The sequence below is a fragment of the Taudactylus pleione genome, unplaced genomic scaffold (genome assembly GCF_031769625.1).
Source record: "Taudactylus pleione unplaced genomic scaffold, aTauple2 ptg000218l, whole genome shotgun sequence".
In the NCBI taxonomy this organism is placed as follows: Eukaryota; Metazoa; Chordata; class Amphibia; order Anura; family Myobatrachidae; genus Taudactylus; species Taudactylus pleione.
The window spans coordinates 13,321,209-13,340,102 of record NW_028284620.1 but is presented as its reverse complement, the minus strand read 5'-3'; the positions used below and the strand labels follow the sequence as shown (position 1 = coordinate 13,340,102).

At 42.7% G+C, this 18,894-nt stretch overlaps 1 protein-coding gene across 2 annotated transcripts in view; it reads right to left on the bottom strand.

Annotated features, from left to right (window-relative positions):
* Positions 1-18,894, bottom strand: part of UFSP2 (UFM1 specific peptidase 2) — a 46,476-nt gene that overhangs the window by 27,313 nt on the left and 269 nt on the right. Inside the window, exons 2-8 of one of the 2 annotated variants that reach the window (XM_088478823.1) lie at positions 17,067-17,145; positions 15,335-15,518; positions 15,176-15,236; positions 13,636-13,793; positions 12,303-12,495; positions 3,542-3,688; positions 2,129-2,293 (exon numbers count right to left, since the gene is read on the bottom strand). In XM_088478823.1, coding sequence (XP_088334949.1) covers positions 2,129-2,293; positions 3,542-3,688; positions 12,303-12,495; positions 13,636-13,793; positions 15,176-15,236; positions 15,335-15,518; positions 17,067-17,145 — 987 coding nt within the window. The remainder of the gene's footprint in view (positions 1-2,128; positions 2,294-3,541; positions 3,689-12,302; positions 12,496-13,635; positions 13,794-15,175; positions 15,237-15,334; positions 15,519-17,066; positions 17,146-18,894) is intronic. The other variant, XM_088478824.1, reaches the window with a different exon arrangement.

Genomic DNA, 18,894 nt, shown 5'->3' with positions numbered 1-18,894 from the left:
TGGCTAGCTAGGGGTCTCGCACCAAAGGGGACGAGCTGTCGATGGTGAATGACAGCTCGTCCCATTTGGGAGGTGGGCAGGGGGCATGGCCAGCCAAACGGAGGCGTTCCCGAAGGAAAGCTTGCCGTTTGGGGGTGGCCGCACTGACATCAGCAGTGATGTCAGTAGGGAGCTTCCTGCTCGATCAGAGCAGGAAGCTCCCTGGGGCTTGCGAGTGCCGAGACCCAACCTTAGGGACTCGTCGCAAGCCCCGATGGTCGCGATGGTCTTGACCATCGCGACCATCACCCTGGTCGGTCGCTAGAGCTGTGGGTGGTAACCCACAGCTTAGCGATCGACCAAGAGGCGGCACTACAAGATGCAAGCGGCCGCCCTCATTCAGAGCGACCGCTTGCATCTAACGACCGCCTCTGAATGAGGTCCATAGTCTATGCATCCATCTGATATAAAAAGCTACATCTTGCCATTCTTTGTTTGTACCAGCACAACTACATTTTTTTTTTTGGTCTGGAGTGCTGCCTCTAGACTCACTATTTTGAGTTAATGATGAACGATCACTGCCATTATGTTAAAATACACCATTTATTACACCATTTATTATAAACCCTAGTTTGTACACCCAGCAATATTACACTTTCTGAAGAAACAGACATTGTACAATCACAGAATAAAGTTTTTGAACCACCCACCAAATGTGTTATTAATAGCTTGTGTATGTAGTAGATTATGGCAGTTTACCAGGGAGCAAAATGTGGGTTCAGAAGCGCATAGTTTAAATACAGTTAATTAAATAATCAGTTCATTTTACAGTGCCCACACCAACCAATGTTTACTTGTGATGCACATGTGTAATGAATGCACCACAGAGTGATCCAATCAGAGCAATCCAGATACACAAATCAAGTTTGATTGACATGCATTTGAAAACAACCGTATCACTATGGGTGTAGGCAGATTTATTTGATATTCATTTGACTATATATTTTCTGTGCTTGTGCTGGATGTCTTATTTAAATAAAGATTGTCTAGGAAAAGATTTTGGAACCTTTTAAAGATTCAGCTAAAATATGAACAGATATAATTAAGCAATATGCATTATTTTAACTCTAAAATGCACATGCCATCTTCCAGAGAACATTACTACACAAATAGGTAACTTTTATAAAGTATTGTATTCTAAATAGATTAAAGAAAAACTGCTTACACTGAAAATCATACATATTATGGATGTATAAATTATTTACATCAATAGCCTGCAAGCAAATTAAGAGGCATCCAGTGTCCCTAGTGGTCATATATAATACACATCTAGAGGTTCCATGCAAACTACGGGATGCAGTCAGGATACCTGCGGGCGCTATCCCGCCTGCTGATATTCCGACACTTACTTCCCGACATGAGACTAAAGATAGGCGTCGAAATCCCGACGCCTATCATTAGCCCCACTACGGAATCCCGACACACCGAACAAAGGTACGCCGGGTGTTTTACGTTTAGGGACTCCCAGGGGGATTTAGGGTTAGGTATCCCGGGGATTAGGCTTAGGCACCACAAGAGGAGGTTAGGCTTGACTGGTATTAACTTTTAATTCTTAGCCTTACATGTTCTGTATGCAAGCTATATGAATGGGTCTATGGGCCAAATATGGGAGCCTGTAAATTGTGGCAAATGCTACAAGATTTAAAGCAGCTATTTTATTCCAAAGCAAAACAAACATAGTTGTGACTTAAAATAAAAGTGCCACTTTAAATCTTACATTTAAATCACCAAAATCTCTGCACTTGTAACAACTGGCAGGCTATTACATTTGGCCCTATAACTTTTACCACAGATTTTTTTTATGCTAAAGAAAAAAAAAAAAAACACAAAAAACCCCCCTAAAACCCTGTACACATAAAAGAAGAGCAGCTACTAAAATATGTAAGAAGATTAATGAACCTGCTACTACCTGTACTTTCCTACATTCAACCACTGTATGGTGATATACAGTCAAAATGATTAATTACGTTTAAATTATACAGTTATTCATGTTTTTTTTTGTCTTTGGCAAAAACATGGAGATTATGCTGCCTATAATTATATTTACCAGCAGTTCTTATTACGTATGATGAGCAGTAATAAATCATACCTGCTGAATCTCTCTGTGTGTTGGAACAGGTTTGTCAGTATAACCCTGATAATTAAACCAGGAACAGATGGTCTGAAGAGAACGGTAGGCACAGCCCCAGCCACTGTCATCCATGTGGTCCTGCATGTAGTGATGGTAACTATATATTCCCTGCACCAATGACATCTGCAGACAAAACACAGTATTCAGTAACGAATCATAGTCACATGGCATAGTGTGGATTGATCTAAATGACATTTCAGATGTAAACCATTTAAAATGAGTCTTAGTAATACTTAATATTTCATAGCAAGTAATAGAATTGGACAGTAATATATGTGTATTAAAGTAAATTATATACAGCACCTGAATTAACTCAAGTGTCCATTCTCCCAGTTTTCCATTTACTATGCCCTATCTTAAAATACCTGTTTAGGATGGCAATACCTGTACTGCAAGGGAGTGTGGTGTTGGGCCGTACAGAAGCAGAAGTTTGAATGACAGGCCTGTGGACTTCTAGGTAACAAAATAACTGTATATATTGGTTGGTTTCACAAGGGCTGGCACAGAGTTATGCCACAGCAAGTATAAGTTTTGTTGGTTGAACTTTATTATTATCTCCGTAGCTAATAATGGTTGTGAGATAAGACTATAAAGGGGGGGGGGGGGGGGGATTCAATTCAGTGCGCTGTTGATAGCGCCAGGAGTGAGCTCCCAAAGCTATTTAATTCTGCGCGCTGTTAAGTACGGCTAATGATTTCTTCTTGCATCCTCCTGAGGGCGTGAGAAGAAATCAGACTAAAGTGCCGGCCACAAGGCTGTTTTCTGGCTTAGCATGGCGCTAACAGCCTCGCACCCGGCACTTTGGTCGGAGAATGTCGGTTCTCGCGACTAACCACCCAGGTTAAGTCGCAAGGACCAGCATTCTCCGACTTAACTTCTGTCAGACTAAACCGCACCCAGAGTTGAATTCCCCCTAATGTAGCACGTTGTGAGGAAAAACATCATTAAACTACAGTTTGGAAATGTGCAAACAAAACTGAGCAGAGCAAATCACATTTATGTATACAGATCTAACATTTGTAGGACTGTTCTCTTGGAGCTATGACTTTCCTGTGAGTGTCTATAAAGATATACTGTAAGTAAAAAAGTAAATATTCCTATATGGGTTTCTTGATTGCCTTAATTAAATAAAGGTGTACTTCTATTTGTGCATTCAGTGATCTACTGTACATCTTAGCTATATTGCTAGATAAAATAGAGAACAGGAGACTACATTTTCAGGACCTACCAAATCATGGATAATTACTTACACACAATTCTCAAATAATTAGGCAGCTGCTTTGGTTGGTGTTATTTATACTGAGTAACTGCACAGCGATAGTACAGAGTCTGTAGTGGTGTGTTGCATTACACAGTAACTATAGTACTCACCGTGCCTCCCTCTAGAGGAGGATGGTTCAGATGTACATGTGGGTTACGAAGATATCCATCCTTGTACAGCTCATCTGGAAAATGATAGGCATTGGCTCTTCTGAAATATGGCCTGTCGAGCGGCAGGTTAAACTGCTCATGTAACATCTAGGTAATAGAAATAAGTAAGTGTTCACACTGGTATACTCGTAACTAGGGGTAACTTACCCTACAGAGGCAGGAAATTATACCTCCTTATCTCCAGCTAATACTCAACTGCTTTTAAAACAAACAGAAATTTCTTCCAGCTACAGACATACAGGGAAAACTGTCTCAACTGGGATGTACATTCAATCCCAACCGGGGAATTCAATTGTGTCTTACGCGCCCATTGGTAATTGGCGCCCGACTGAGCAATGAAGATTGTTGCCCAGATTTCTGCTCGCACCCTCATGAGGTGGGAAAAAGCCCAGCTTTTGGGCACACAAATGGCCGTATGGGCGCTCTTACCAGGACTTTAGATGGGTTCAGCTGCATTATGCAGCTGTACCCGATACATTTGGGTGTGATAAGCACGATAAGTAATGGCCACACGCGGTCAGAGCAACAATGGAATTGCTCTAACGGGTGCACAAAAAGACAATTGAATTCCCCCCCTCAAATACCTAAAATTCTGTTTAAAAGTAGAAAATTCATACATGGAAACAATTTAAAAAGGAGCAATTCCCAATATACCCTCGTGACCGCTCATTTGTGTCATAGGTCGGGGACATTAACAGAAATGCTGTTATAGAAACTTCCAAGAAAATCTATTTGGAAGCTTTCCAGACAGAAAAATATAAATTATGCTGGGTACACACTGACAGATACATTGGCCGATCAATTGATCGGCCAATGTATCTGCTGCCCGTTGGGCAGTGTGTACCCGACATATCGCATTGGCTGTGCTGCACAGCCGATGGACAGATATGTATGCAGACATATCTGTCCATCGGCAGCTCTGTACGGGCGGTCAGCAGACATATGCGTCCATTGGCAGCTGTGTACGGGCGGTCAGCAGACATATCCGTTCATTGGCAGGTGTGTATGAGCGGTCTGCCCCCAACCTCCGGGACACGCACCCTGGTCGCTGGGACCTGCGGACAGACACAGATGATGGTTGTTCAGTGTGTACGAACAACCATCATCTGCAGATATATCTGTATAGTGTGTACCCACCTTACTTTTACCGGTAATTATCTTTCTACACTATGATAGCACTACTGATAGACTCCAGTGATTACTGAAGGTGTAACCAGTGTGAAGTACTGTACATCCAATATAAAAGTATTGTTAGGCAGGATCAAGGTGATTAATAGCAAACTACACTTGAGCTCCAATAAGGAAGTAGCTTAGAAAATACAAACCCAGGTGTCACCAAATACCTATATACTACATCAGGGGTGGGGAACCTCAGGTCCGGGGGCCGTATAAGGCCCACGGAATCATTTGGTTTGGCCCTCTGAGCTTTTTTTTACTAGCCTCATCTGGCTAGCAGGGTGCCTAGAATATCACCCTGCAGCCAGAATCTATGCAGCAGTGCCGCCTGGAGCGTCCTTCCGATGCTTCAGACGGTCACACCGCTGCCCTTATAGCTCCCCGGAGCATCCTCAGTATGCTCCAGGCATTGCAGTAATCACCGGTAATTGTGGCCCCGCCCCTGTGTGCTGTCACACAAAGGGGGTGTGGCCTGCACTGGGCCCTCGATTAATGTTATATGTATCAAGATGGCCCTCGGCAGAAAAAAGGTTCCCCACCCCTGTACTACATAGAAAACCAATGGTACGCAAAGATCTGCTGCTACTTAAGGTAAGATAACACAAATAAGTCAAAAATGGTTGTGGGAAAAAACATGAATATATATTCTGCTAAATGCATAGTTTATTTGTGTTATATTACATTTAAGTAGTGCCAGACCAGCACAACCATTGGTTTTCGGAGTACCAAGGTTGTGTTTTCCATATGTTCTCCAGTTGTTACCTCTTCTTGGAATCTGCAAATGGTCAAAACAACTTTTAGGTGAAACAATGGATCCAAATTCAAAGTAATACTATTGTCAAGGATTGGGAAATATTGTTGCCAAGCTAAAACTACCTGAACTTCTATTCCTCCAGCATTCACACTGGCTAGACTGATGTCTGCTTTGATGGCAAGAAACTGAACAAGTTTAAACAAGTACAATGATGGAAGAAATATCAAATTATAGGAAACAACTGCATGGAACACTCTGTGGATCCAAAGAGGGTCTGCTAACAAAACACTGAGCGGGGCTAGCTGGAACTTTATTGAACTGGGCTTAAAGTTTTGTCCATAATTACTCAGATGCTGGCACAGGGAAGTACTTTATGACAGAAAAGTCTCCAAATTTAAAAGTATATTTTTGTAGTAACAAGATTTCTTAGAAATAACTTTCAGAGTCATTTGTTCTTCAGAATGCAAAATGTAACATCTAGGCATACTGTCTTGATTTCTGGGTGAAGCAGCAGGGGCGGGTAACTCCCATTACTCGATTTCAGGGCTGATGACCCAGCTAATATTTCAGTTGGGAAGCAGGAGTGGAAAGGAGACGGAGTGTTAGAGTGTCCGAGCAGGGGATGGGGCTACACGGGACAGTGCGCTCCTCCAGACTCCATTGGAAATCAGAGGGGGGAGGAGTTGTTGCAGTCCCAAAAGGAGGACTACGTGGCTTGCAAGATGAGAGGGCTTGTGTGTGACGCTGAGGGTGCCGGCGCTCACAATCTCAACGCCGGAATCCTCCACCTATCCCTAATACTTACCGGGATTCTGACTGGTGTCTGGATTCTGGTGCCGGGATGCCAACTACATCCCATGTGTGTGTATTCTGGGGTAGAATCAGTAGACACGAGGGCAGCGGGGGAGAAAAATTAATTGAAGTGCTGGGAGAAATGAGGGCAGTGGAAAATAAATTGAGTGAGGGTAAAGCATGATGAGGATAGTGTGGGAGAAATTAATTGTGATCCTGGGAGAAAAGAACTGAGGGGGGGGGACTGGAGCGGTGCACAACTTTATGACAAAGTGGTTGGGGGTAGCGACTAACTAATATAGACTGAGGATCATAAATTGATTTTGGGGTGTGCATTCACACTAACGTAACCAGGACTGTGCAAGAATGGCATCTGTCCAGGGCGCAACTCTGAAGGGTGGCACAGGGAACAAATATTTTAGGTTCATTTCGGTACAATGGAGTGCTTACGAGGAGTACATTTTTAATCCAGGCGCTACAATTTCCAGTTACTGCTCCAGTGAATTTGCCAGGGACAGAGCCGTGAATTGATTTTGGAGGGACATGAACGGACACTGCGCAGAAGAGCTCTTTATTTACAGAGGTGGTGGCATACCCATAAGATCATAGAATGGCTAATTACAAGGGTGGGCTGCTGTCTGTGCACTGAGAGGTAGCCTGATCATTTTGGATTAGGGTGCCGACACTGGTTACAGTATGTCACCTAAAAACCGCTTCCATTATATACTGTACAGGATGACAATCTGTTACCTGGATGAGTGTAAGTGAGGAGATCACAGTGTACTAGGTCCTGTTCTGGTTGGCTGTTACTGATGCAGTTTCCATCATCTGACACAGACTGATCTCTAGAACCCAGCCAGTCAGTCTGTCTAAAGTCAGGTAAGGCAAGCAGGTATTTATTTATGTTGAAATATTTGATCAAGGTTAGTTGTGCTGTGTGTATGTGGATAAGTCATGTGACCAGCAGAGCTTCAAATTTCAGTGTTAAAATAGGGTAAACATGTGTTTAGTTGCTTACAATAGTAAATACATACTTTTACACGTTTTAATGATTATTTTAAAAATGACTGCATAGAGCATGCATTATAAAGGAGAAGGTTTGCAGCTAAAGACGACTATGGATTTAGGAATTCTATAGATACCTAATAGAGACATTTTAATGGAGGAATCTGCTTGCACCATGTGTGTATTAAATGCTTTTAATATGGTGCTTGTATGTTGTGTTTGTGTGCAATGCATTTCCAGGATGAAAGGAAAGGGGTTGGCGTGTGGTCTAGTATTAGGTACGCCCCTTCCGGGAGCACATATTGTGCTGCTTGGATGGACATTGCCCACGGGCAGGGAGTTGCCAGCCAGCCCCTGGGGTGAAGTACAGGTCAATGAAGTGCAAGTTTCTTGGTGACCAGGAGTACCCAAGGCTGTTCCTTTGACAGTTGCTTTAGTCTTTAGCCAAAATTGATTACCATTTGCCTTGTATCCCCTTATTTAATTTAGGACTGCAGAGATGCGAGTGATACAGAAGCTCGAGCACCAGTGGTGGTGTAAAGATCTCCATGTAGGAAAAGTGAGTGATAGCGCGAGCACTGGAGCGGTGTTACATGCAGAAGGACAGAGAGTATTCCGAATTACTGAGCTGTCCACACCTTGCATTGGTACATCCTTAATTATTCTGAATTTCATCTCTTGTGGAACTCTGGAATCTTTTGGTTCTGGACGGGAGCGCTTAACCACAATAACCAATTGTTACATCTGTTGCCTTTACCAGCGGCATTTATGCACTTAAGGAGAACTGTTACACTTCTACATTACTTTGTTGGTTAGCGTGTATCCATTCCATTATTTGGTAGCAATCTGCCACAAGCCAATTTATATCTGTGGATTTCATCATATTATATTCCAGATTGTTTTTTTTCCTGTATTGTGATTTAGGTTAATTACATTGATGTGTCCACACCCCCACTCCTGGGAGTTTTATAAATGTTGATTGTTTATTGTGTTTTTATCATCAATCATCATCATCATCTATGGAAATTGTCCTTTTTAAATAAATTTTGATACATTATCCCTTGCTGTGTGTACTATGTGCCATCCACTATTTGAATCTATTTAGGACTGCGGAGATGACTGAAGAAGAGAAGGCCTAAGAGACTGATCCCATTATCATGCTAGCATGATTACTACGTATGGAGCATAACCAGGACTGGGAGAGCAGAACCTTTCTACTTTTTTTTTATTTTTAGCAAAACAGACTTATTTCCCATTTATCCACTTTCACCTACTCATTATCCATTGTGGGCCTATTATATATTTCAGCAATTCGTATCCTCTATTCAATAAAAACCTGCCATATTTTTCAATTGATAAGGAACAGGGGGAAGCTCATAAAGGGTAAATATAAGCTCACTGGCCTCAGTCACCTGTCTGAAAAGCAATGGAATTTCCCATTTATTTCAATGGGCCAATGTGCACTATATGTAGAAAGGCCACTGAAATGAAAGGGATGTTGGAATGAATAGGAGAATGTAAATATTTCTGTTGTTTTTAAAGCTTCCCGATTCCATATCCTGTCTTCCCAATAGACAGCCTGGGCTCAATCCCACTAAAACAAGGGGACAACCATCTTCAGTTCCCAGCACAAAGCTAGGACAGGGGTTTCCAACTATGACATGGAAACCCACAGAATGCACTTTCGTTCCACAGTGTTTGAGGACAACCATAAACCAAAACACAATACATTTGACAATAAAATTTTAGTTGCTGGTGATTGGTATCAAAACCTCCTGATTATTTATTAAAAATATTATTAGCACTGGCATTACATGAGTGCCGTTGTGTTCTTCACATAGGCATTTGCCTTTCTTCTTACATTACATTGCTGATAAATAAGTCACCAATACTTTAGGAAAATACATTTTTTGAGTAATTATAGAAAAGTTGTTGCCTTGTTTTTGTTGGCAGAAACCACAACTGACTAGCAAAGGTGCCTGGCTGAGAAACTTGGGGATCGACATCGATTTATTTATTGTAGATTCTCTTATGAAAATCAGCATGATTTTTTTAAAACACTAGTAAAATCCCCAGTTAATATCATTAAAAATCACCACAATTGGCTTGATGTAGCTCCATTTACTAGTTTGGAAGGTTTGGTCAATTAAATCACAGTTTTACATTGAAGTGCCTAAAGTCATGTGATTGCAGAATGTAAAGGTAATGGTAGGTGGCGTCACCATACGGTGATGTCTTAAAAAATGCCCAGACCTGCATTAGTTGTAATCTGAGATCTCGTGAGTTAGTTTGAACACCGGCTAGGCTGCTCCTGGCAAGGCAACTCCTGGCAAGGCAACGTGAATTTTCAGAGTTTGAACAGGGCACGATAGTAGGTGCCCGGCAGATGGGACATTCCATTTCCGAAGTTGTGCGGATATTCAACACTCCTCAATCTACGGCATCATGCATGTACTGGGAACACCTCATGAAAAGCAATACTACCTGTTATGGACAGCGCAGTGGCTGTGTTACGCTCAGGCTATGCTGAGGTATTGGAAGACGTGGACCCAGGTTGGGAAAGGAACAGGAGGTGAGGGGCCTGGATAAAGGACTTCCTCATCCACTAGTACTGGATGTTGGCTAGACCTGACCAAAGGCGCGGAGTCTAACTTACTGGAAGGTGTTCGCCAGTGACCCCCTCCAAGCGGGATTTGGGCTTAAGCTGCACCCAGCAAGCAGGTCGCAGCCCTTTGGTCAGGTATCCGGCACAAGTAGGAAATGGAAGAACACTATCACAGGGAAAGCAAAGGAAAAAGATAATGGAAGTTTGTACTGGGGTGATGAATTGAGTGCACACTCTGTTGATCCAGACGCGAGGCTGACACAGGAGAATGGCACTAGGAGATTGTACTTGGATGACGTACTAAGGGGCTGATTCAGAGCCGCTCACAAGCGACTCAATATTACCCCACTGCGCATGCGCCACCTCCAGTGTGCGCGAGACCCGTCCAGCGACTGCTGCTCAGTCGCTACGGGTCTCGCTACAAGACGGGGCGGCTGTCGATGGTGAGTGACAGCTCGCCCCGTTTTGTAGGCAGGGAGGGGGGGGTGGCTGTACAAACACAGGCGTTTCCTTAGGAATGCCTGGCGTTTGTGGGCGGCCCTACTGACATCACTAGTGATGTCAGTAGTGGACTTCCTGCTCTATTAGTAGGTACCAGATGCATATCCAGCAGGTCAGTACAGCGTTCTTTAGCTTCCATGGGATCAGACATGCAAGTTAACACTACGACACCAGACACAGCACTTCACTTGGGCTTGTGACATTGCTAAAGGGACCCTGGAGGACTGGCAACATGTGGTGTGGTCCGGTCATGGTTCCAGTTGTTTCGGGCTGATGGTAGGGTTCGGGTGTGGCGCAGACCACATGAAGCCATGGACCCCAGTTATCAACAAGGCACCATTCAATTGGTGGTGGTTCCATAATGGTGCAGAGTGTATTCACATGGCACGGGTTGGTCCAGAGGACCACCGAAATATGTAATTGACCGTTAACCGCTACGTTGCATTGCATGATGATCATTTGCAGCCCTTCATGGACTTCAAGTACCCCCACAACGATGGAGTATTCCAACAGGGTAATACACCTTGTCATCAGTACCAAGTTGTCCAGAATTAGTTCGAGGAGCATTCTGGAGAGTTCCGACGAATGGAGTGGCCACCAAGTTCGCCCGACATAAACCCAATCGAGCATTTATGGGACGTGGTGGAGAGGTCCTTTCACACCCAAGATCTTGAACCTACAAATATCAGGGAGCTGTGGGGAGCTATCCAGATGGCATGGGTCAACAGCTCTTCCGTCCACTTGTGGAATCTATGCCACGTTGAGTTGCTGCACATCGCTGGACTAGTGGGGCTCCTACACGATCCTAGGCATCCATCGCATAACTTTTAGCACTTCAGTGTATTTTACTGTTAATTTTGTGAGATTTAAAACTCCTGAACAAAATTGACACTTACTAGATTCCCCCTGAATCTGAATGGTCATTTTTGGGCCATACATTGCAATATATAATTAATACACTGGGGTCTTGGGGCAGATATTGGCTATTTAAGCTATTTCCTGCCCACTACTTATGGTGGACTTTGCTCTCAGTAATGTTGTCATGGAAGTACAGCGAGAAAAAAAAAAAAAGTTAAAACAAGTTATAATAAAGGTCAGTGGAATTTTCCTTATTTTAATGTAAAAAAATTAAAATGGAAATTTCCGTAATTATTTTTATATGACGATACTGATGTTCACATTCAATTTGTTTCGTTTATTTTGTGGTGAATGCATAGTAAGGCGTGTTTTTTCCACTTCTTATTAAATTCATGACCTGTAGCAATAATATCCTGAGACAGGCTGAGTGATGGATGGACAAAATACTGCAGGATTCAGGAGACAGCTGGATCTTTCAAGGGGTTTCTTATAGGGGGAGCGGATTAAAAGATCTACACTATTTAAATAGACACCAACTGGTAGACAAGCAATAGGTCGACGGGTAGAAAAAGTCGACATGGTTAAAAGGTCGACATGGTTGAAGATTGACAGGTACAAAAGATCGACATGTTGTTTTTTTTTCTAACCCTAATCTTCACTCTAACCCTCCCCCTCGCCTCCTGGTGCCTAACCCCAACCCTTCAGTAAGTGCCTAACCCTAACAAACAAAAAAAAAAAAACCAATGTGCCGAACATTTTTGTGTTGACTATTCCAATGTCAACCTTCATCCATGTCGACCTTTCGTATTTGTCGACCTACTGCCTGTCTACCTAGACACTTCCGACCTTTTCATTGTCTATCTATTGACTGCCATCCTCTTACAGGTATTTGATGTACAAGTAATAAGATATGGCAGGTTACATTTACTCCTAGAAATATATGTTGTTGTTGTGTCACTACATGGAATACACACCAATGATAAACATAAGTCCTATAGCACATGTTTTACCTTTCTGTTGTCTTCCAGCTGAGTCTCTGCAACTCCTGCAGGATAAATCACAGTGACGAGGCCTCTCCTTTCTGGTAACATGAAGTGGAAAGGTTCTGCCAAACAAATTGCTGTTCCCTTCATATATTTCAACATGCATTTCTCCATGTCATCCACTTGGGACATTATCCCACTCACAAGCATCTTACGTACTCTGTGCAGGATGTAAGAGACAAAAATACTTGTAGTGTATAGTAGTTACAGATATACGGACTGCTCATTTACTCAAACACATGAGTATGGCTCTCTCACAGGCATGACTGCTCAGAAGTGTAGGTCACACATAGCTGGAGAGTCAGAAGACCAATACTTAGGACAGTTAGTGTTACATACAGAGAATGTGTCTGCTCAGACAGTGACACTGCTGTAAGACACAGGTTCTGAACCTGAATGAACCCCTTAAATACATGTGATCTCATAGTATTAAGGGGCCCATACATTTATGGCTCCCGATTCCAAATTCTGTCGATCACCAACAGCCATCGATGACCGGCGATCAGTCAACGAACTGGGGAAATTATCATGTAAATAATCCCAGACTCATGGAAATTGAGGTTCTTCAACATGTTGAACATTCCAGATTCCCTGACCCTGCCGTCAACAGAACGAGGAATTGTGGCAATCAGCCACAGATGTATGGACCCCTATTCTTTTTGTAAATCGAAACTGAAGTTCAAACTAGTTATTACAGTGATGAGATGTAACTATGTTTGTAGGCACGTTTACTTTTTTAGTTCATAAGCATAGGAACATCTGTCATCACACACTGAAGACTCTAGCATTGTTGTTAGTACCTCCTTGAAGGGGTAGGACTGTTACTTACTAAAAGCTCTACACAACAGGGGGTGAGTGTTCTTAGGGTTTGTTTGTCCTTTAACATATAGTGGCAGTAAAAGACAGTGGTGGAAACACTCTCGTTGGAGGAGTGCAGTGGCTATGAGGGCTGGAAGTGTGGAAGTGAGGGGGATCTGACTATACCAGTCCATCTGCTCTAAGGAAGAGTGGTGTTCCATGGGAGTCTCATGCACATGTGGTCACTAAACAAATGATTGGTAACAAATACTCAAATTTTGCTCTGGACACAAATGGAAATTTGTGACCCTAGTTATACAATTTACACCCAAAATAACTAGCAAATACAGCTCAGGTAGTGATAAAGTGGCAATACATTTCTGATCTTAAGTCCCTGGATCTTGTCACAATCAATACATCATTAAACCACATAATGAATGTTGAAAGCGGTAAAGCTGCTTAATGACAACTAAATAGAATAGTTTATTTCCAGAATACAGACCTCCCCCATTTCTCTTCTGCAGAAACAGTCACTGCAGTATCGATGGTCAGGGTCATGCTCACTCCATGCTGACTCTGTGTGTTGAATGTAAGTACTGGAGATACTGCTTTAGAAGAAGTGGACATCTCAAACATGAGGTTGAGGTTGACGATTTGCTGCTGAAATTGTATCAAAAAGAGTATTTGAACTGACACACTAAAAGGATAAATTCTAAGGAAAAAAAATAAATACTATATTATATAATATTCCCAATTATAAATTATAGCTAAAATATCTCAGATGAGCATGCAAGTATGGCTGTCAGACTTCACTGGGGCTATAATATGGCCCTGACAATGTTTCTGTGCATACGCATGGATAACGGGGCCGTGGCCTCGCAGCATGCCCAATCTAAACATGCCAGCCAACCGTGGAGCTGCTCGGCTAGACCTTCAGTTGGCCAGACCCGCCCGACTGCCCCTCAGGCAGTTGCAAGATGGCCAGTCCGGCCAGGGCTGCCAGCCTCACACACACACACACGACCGCATGTCATGTGATTGTAGAGGTGGAAGAAGGTGGGGGAGGATTTTACAGTGTACAGAGAAGATTGAGCTCTAAGTGGTGGCACTACATCATATGCCATGTGACTATGATTGCCTTTGTAGTCACATGACACTGCCGAAATTTGGCATATTATTAATCATTTATAGCCTGAAGAAATCACCCATGAAAAAATGGTAATTACACAGATTTTCCTTATAGCCTGACACAATACTGTTAAACAAGTTATTTTACATTAGATTGCTACTTTAATTGATTAATGTTAACCCAGAAAGAGCAGGTTGTGACAGTGTTCTTCCCAGGGCCTTTTTGATTGGTGCTCCACCCGGCATTTTTTTCAAGCTGGCCCGATGCCAGTCCAGCTTGCAGAGCATGCAGGTGCGGCCCGCTACACGTGGCTGCCGGCCCCCCACCATAAGGAGGATGCCAGCCACCCCTCCACCTCGCCCCACCCTGCACTGGAGACAGGCTGCACCTAAAAGACTGGCCTGGACTCATTCTTCACTGCCCAGAAGCTGCTGGACAAGGTGCGGATGATGGGGGACACCTGCATCCCTAAGACTGAAGTCAGCGTCTGGCTGGAGCATAAGGTTCCGGGTAAGCTGCAGAGACTGGCTCAGTCAGTGCACTACTCAAAACCAGCTCCAGCGAGGAGGAACGCGGCATCACAGTCAGCTACCTGCAGCAAGGAGCAGCAGCCTGCAGTCTAACCATCCTATGCATACACAGTCACACATTGGCACAGGGGATGGTGTGCAGTGGGCTGCTGCTTGCCTCCTGTGATGGGGTCCGGTTCCTCCCCTTCGGCCGCCTCAAGGCTTAAGGGAATATCTTGGAAGAACACGGTGTGATATTATTTTAGAAGATTTTGAGGTTTTATTTATTACGTTTGCAGCGCACAAACATCAGGTAGTTAACAGGTTCTAAAATCTAATAAAAAAAAAAAATTCTGCTTCAAAAAAAAAAAAAAAAAGCAAGGACTTTCTAGTAAGGAACATACCACTAGCAACGGTTTCTCCTTCTTTTTAGACTTTTTGTGTTTTGTACTGTCATCATCAGCTCTGGAAAAAAAAAAATACAGATCACATTTAAATTGTACATTTTAAAATTAACATTTTAACATTGTTTTTTATAAAAAAATGGAAAAAAATTTCCTCACTGCACAAAGCTCAAGATGCCTTTGCAGGGAGAGTCATCCATCAGGTCAGTGGGTGATGAGCTGACTCCAGTATTGGGCCATATATACAATGACTTGCGGCAGACGCTGAACACCAGGGATTCAGACTGAAGCTTTGTAATGAGATCACGCAGTTCTTTTACCAATGACTTTTTAGCGGTGGATTCTACATGAAAAAAATAAAATAGTTAGCAGTCTCATATCCTGAAGCTCCATGAATGGCTACAATAAGAAGCAAGAAATAAATGTAATGTGGGAGTAATCGGTTTCGTTAGTGTTTTGGAACTTGATGATCCATTCACTGTGAACTGTTTCTTGTTATCCTATACATACAGGGCGCCATAAGGGCTTTGTAGCACTGTACAAAGTGCATACAACAGTATAGTACAAGATTAACAGAACAAAAACAATACAGTATATACATGGTTGTCAATACCTACACATCTAATCTACAAGGCTTTTTAGTTAGACATTAACGGGGGAATTCAAATGTTTTTACCCGCTGTTGTTAGTAATGGGTGCCCGATGGAGCAATTCAATTGTTGCTTCGATAGGGGGCGAATGCCGCAGGTGCCCAGATTTCGGACCGCACCCTCCTGAGGTGGTGTGCAGAAATCGGTGAAAGGACCTGGTTTTGGGCAAGCTAACCAGAACTTTAGATGGATTTAGCCACTTTAAGCGGCTAACCCGGTATATTTGGGTTGCGACATGCCCGAAAAGGTATGGGTGCCCAAAACAACTGCATATCTCACCCCGATCTCTGGTCACTTAGATGGAAGATTGGGCGTGAGAAAACAATGGAATTCACCCCTAAGTGGGAGATGTATCAGGACTTCTAAAAATTGGAGAAGTGGACATGTAAAGTTACCCACAGCAACCAATTAGATTCTACTTATCATTTTATAGAATGTACTTGATAAATGCTAGCTATAAGCTGATTGGTTGCTATGTGCAACTTCACCACTTTTTAGGAGGCTCGATACATATCCATCTAAAACCTTGACATTTGTCAGTTTATGCTAGATATCTACTACTGTACATAAAATGGTTAACACTTTAGATATTCATGAAGGATCACCAACTCAATAATCAAAGTTACTAAGTTTTCAGTATGCTTTTGTATTTCCACGCCCAACATGTTCCAACACCCGTTTGCATACTGTAGACAGATTGACAATTTCAGCAGGCAATAAGCTGTAATTTTGCTGACATACAAGTAAAACAACACAAACTGCATCCTTTCATTACCAAGGGCCTGATTCAGAGATGGCTGGTGATACAGCTGCTCTCTCAACACCCTTCCTTTTGTGCTCCATCTTGCATTGGATTTGCGATTGGGAACGCAGTAGTGTTCACTTCCCAGACACACCCGTTACGCTCCCATAACATGACCATGAAACGGCCCCTTTTTGCGATCACTTTAGGCCACCTCCCAGTCTCCACCCTGAAATGGCAGTACTTGCATACCCCTTCCCATGCGTTAGCGATGCCGTACACGATTGTGAATGCCATCATACACTTGGGTTCACACGTGCGCAGTAAGGGATTCCTGGACTTTTTGCGCAGTAGCAAAAGATCACTCAACTGCGTAAATATTGGCACTAGATCCATGTCTGAATTAGGCCCAAGTGAGACAAGCTACTGTATAGAACATGTACCAGAGATCATTTGTATTTAAAAATCAGTTTTCATGTGGGCAAACTTGTACACTTACCATCAGCTTTCGCCAAAGAAAAGGACAGAGCCAGTCCACCTCTTGTTCTAAAAATTATTTCTGAAGCTTCTGAAACCACCTACACATTTGGAAAGAAAATCATTAATTGGAATGTATCAATAGAAAAGTAACATCTACTCATACAATCAGGAAAATTGTATGTAGAATTGCCCCTGCCCTAAATTATGAATGAAGCATGCCCCATAGTCTTAGCCCATTCTCTGTAATTATTACTGCAAAAAGTAGACCAAACTAGCAAGTCATAATAATATTGTTTCCCCACCAGTCTTGCCCTGAGTATGTCTTATAGGCCTATAATGTCATACTAATGGCTGCACTTTACTGAATATTTACAGAATGACATACAGTAACAGTACAATAAACTGAATAACTACAATTAACATGTAGTATAAGGGAGGTTCTTAGTACATGTTTGGCCTGCCAACACGTCAAGGTGTACCACATCAGATGGGTTCCTAACATTCCTAATACTTAAGCTGGGCATACACATACAGATAAAATGCCTGTCAGACCGACAGACATTTTCTCTGGCAGCCTGCGAGCCGCAGATGTCCGCAGCATACACTGTTAGAATTCTCACAGTGAATTTGCCCGACATCTGCGCTCCGCCCCGGGGAAGGAGACATTTCCCTGTTCCTTCCATGTCTGTCTGTCTGTCGACCGCGGCTGTGCAAACACAGCCCGATGCGGCGACAGTTTACCTCTAAAATATAGCATCGGACGGGCATGCTGGACAATCCGGCATGCCCAACAGAGCAATTTTTAACGCTCGGTGGCCCGCACACATGCTACAATTATCAGGGCGATCCGCAGATATCGGGCGGATCGCCCTGATAATTGTAGCGTGTATGACCAACTTAACACATTATATAAATTTATTTGGAATGTACCTATAATAGTGTCCATTCTAATATGGAGACAGCAATTATGGAACCTGTGCTGATTAAATTCACCTAAAGGCAGGTTGGATGGGGAGTGCTAATCCCAAGCAGAAGTAGTTTCAGCCTTCAAGTGTACTTTATAATATACACAAATATAGAGGGGGAGGGTTTGGACTGCACACCCTAATTTTAAAAATATTAATAGGTGCTACCATGCTGAGACGTAGTACCATGCAGGAAAAACAAAACTCAATTGCAAACACTTTCTTAAACGGAATTAGGGAAAGACAGCTACCTGGGGTATTCAGTCAGAATGTCAACTTGTACTGACACAATATCAACACCCAGAATGGCGATTTTAGGGTTAGGGTTACAGTAGGGTTAGGTGGAATTAGGGTTAAGCTTAGTGTTACAAGAAACGTGCACTGGAAATCGCATTAACATGCGGACTGTCGACATATAACACATCAACATTCTGAATGTAGACTTAATATACCACCCACCTTCTGGGTGCTACATTATGGGCAAAATTTACATCACAGCATCAAAATTAACCCCAGGAGTTACCATCCCTAAAATGGCAGCAGCACTTGTGTCCATAACCCTAACAACCCTCTGAGTATATATGCTAATGACCTAAGCCATGCCCTTGAGGGTATGAGGTCTGCACAGTATAGTGACTTGTGTTATATAATAAACGGACAAGGCAGCAAAATGTAATATATACTTAATATTAATAACCAATGTTATATAATTAGTTAGCATTTAGGAGAATACAGGGACTAGCTTAAGTCATACTGTAAGCTATATATATCTATGAGCTTCCTCACTCATAGTATGCCCATGGTAGCGAATGACACAGTATGCCTATGGTGATAGTATGCCACCAGTGGCTAATGCCAGAATACTGCATGCCTATGGTGGTT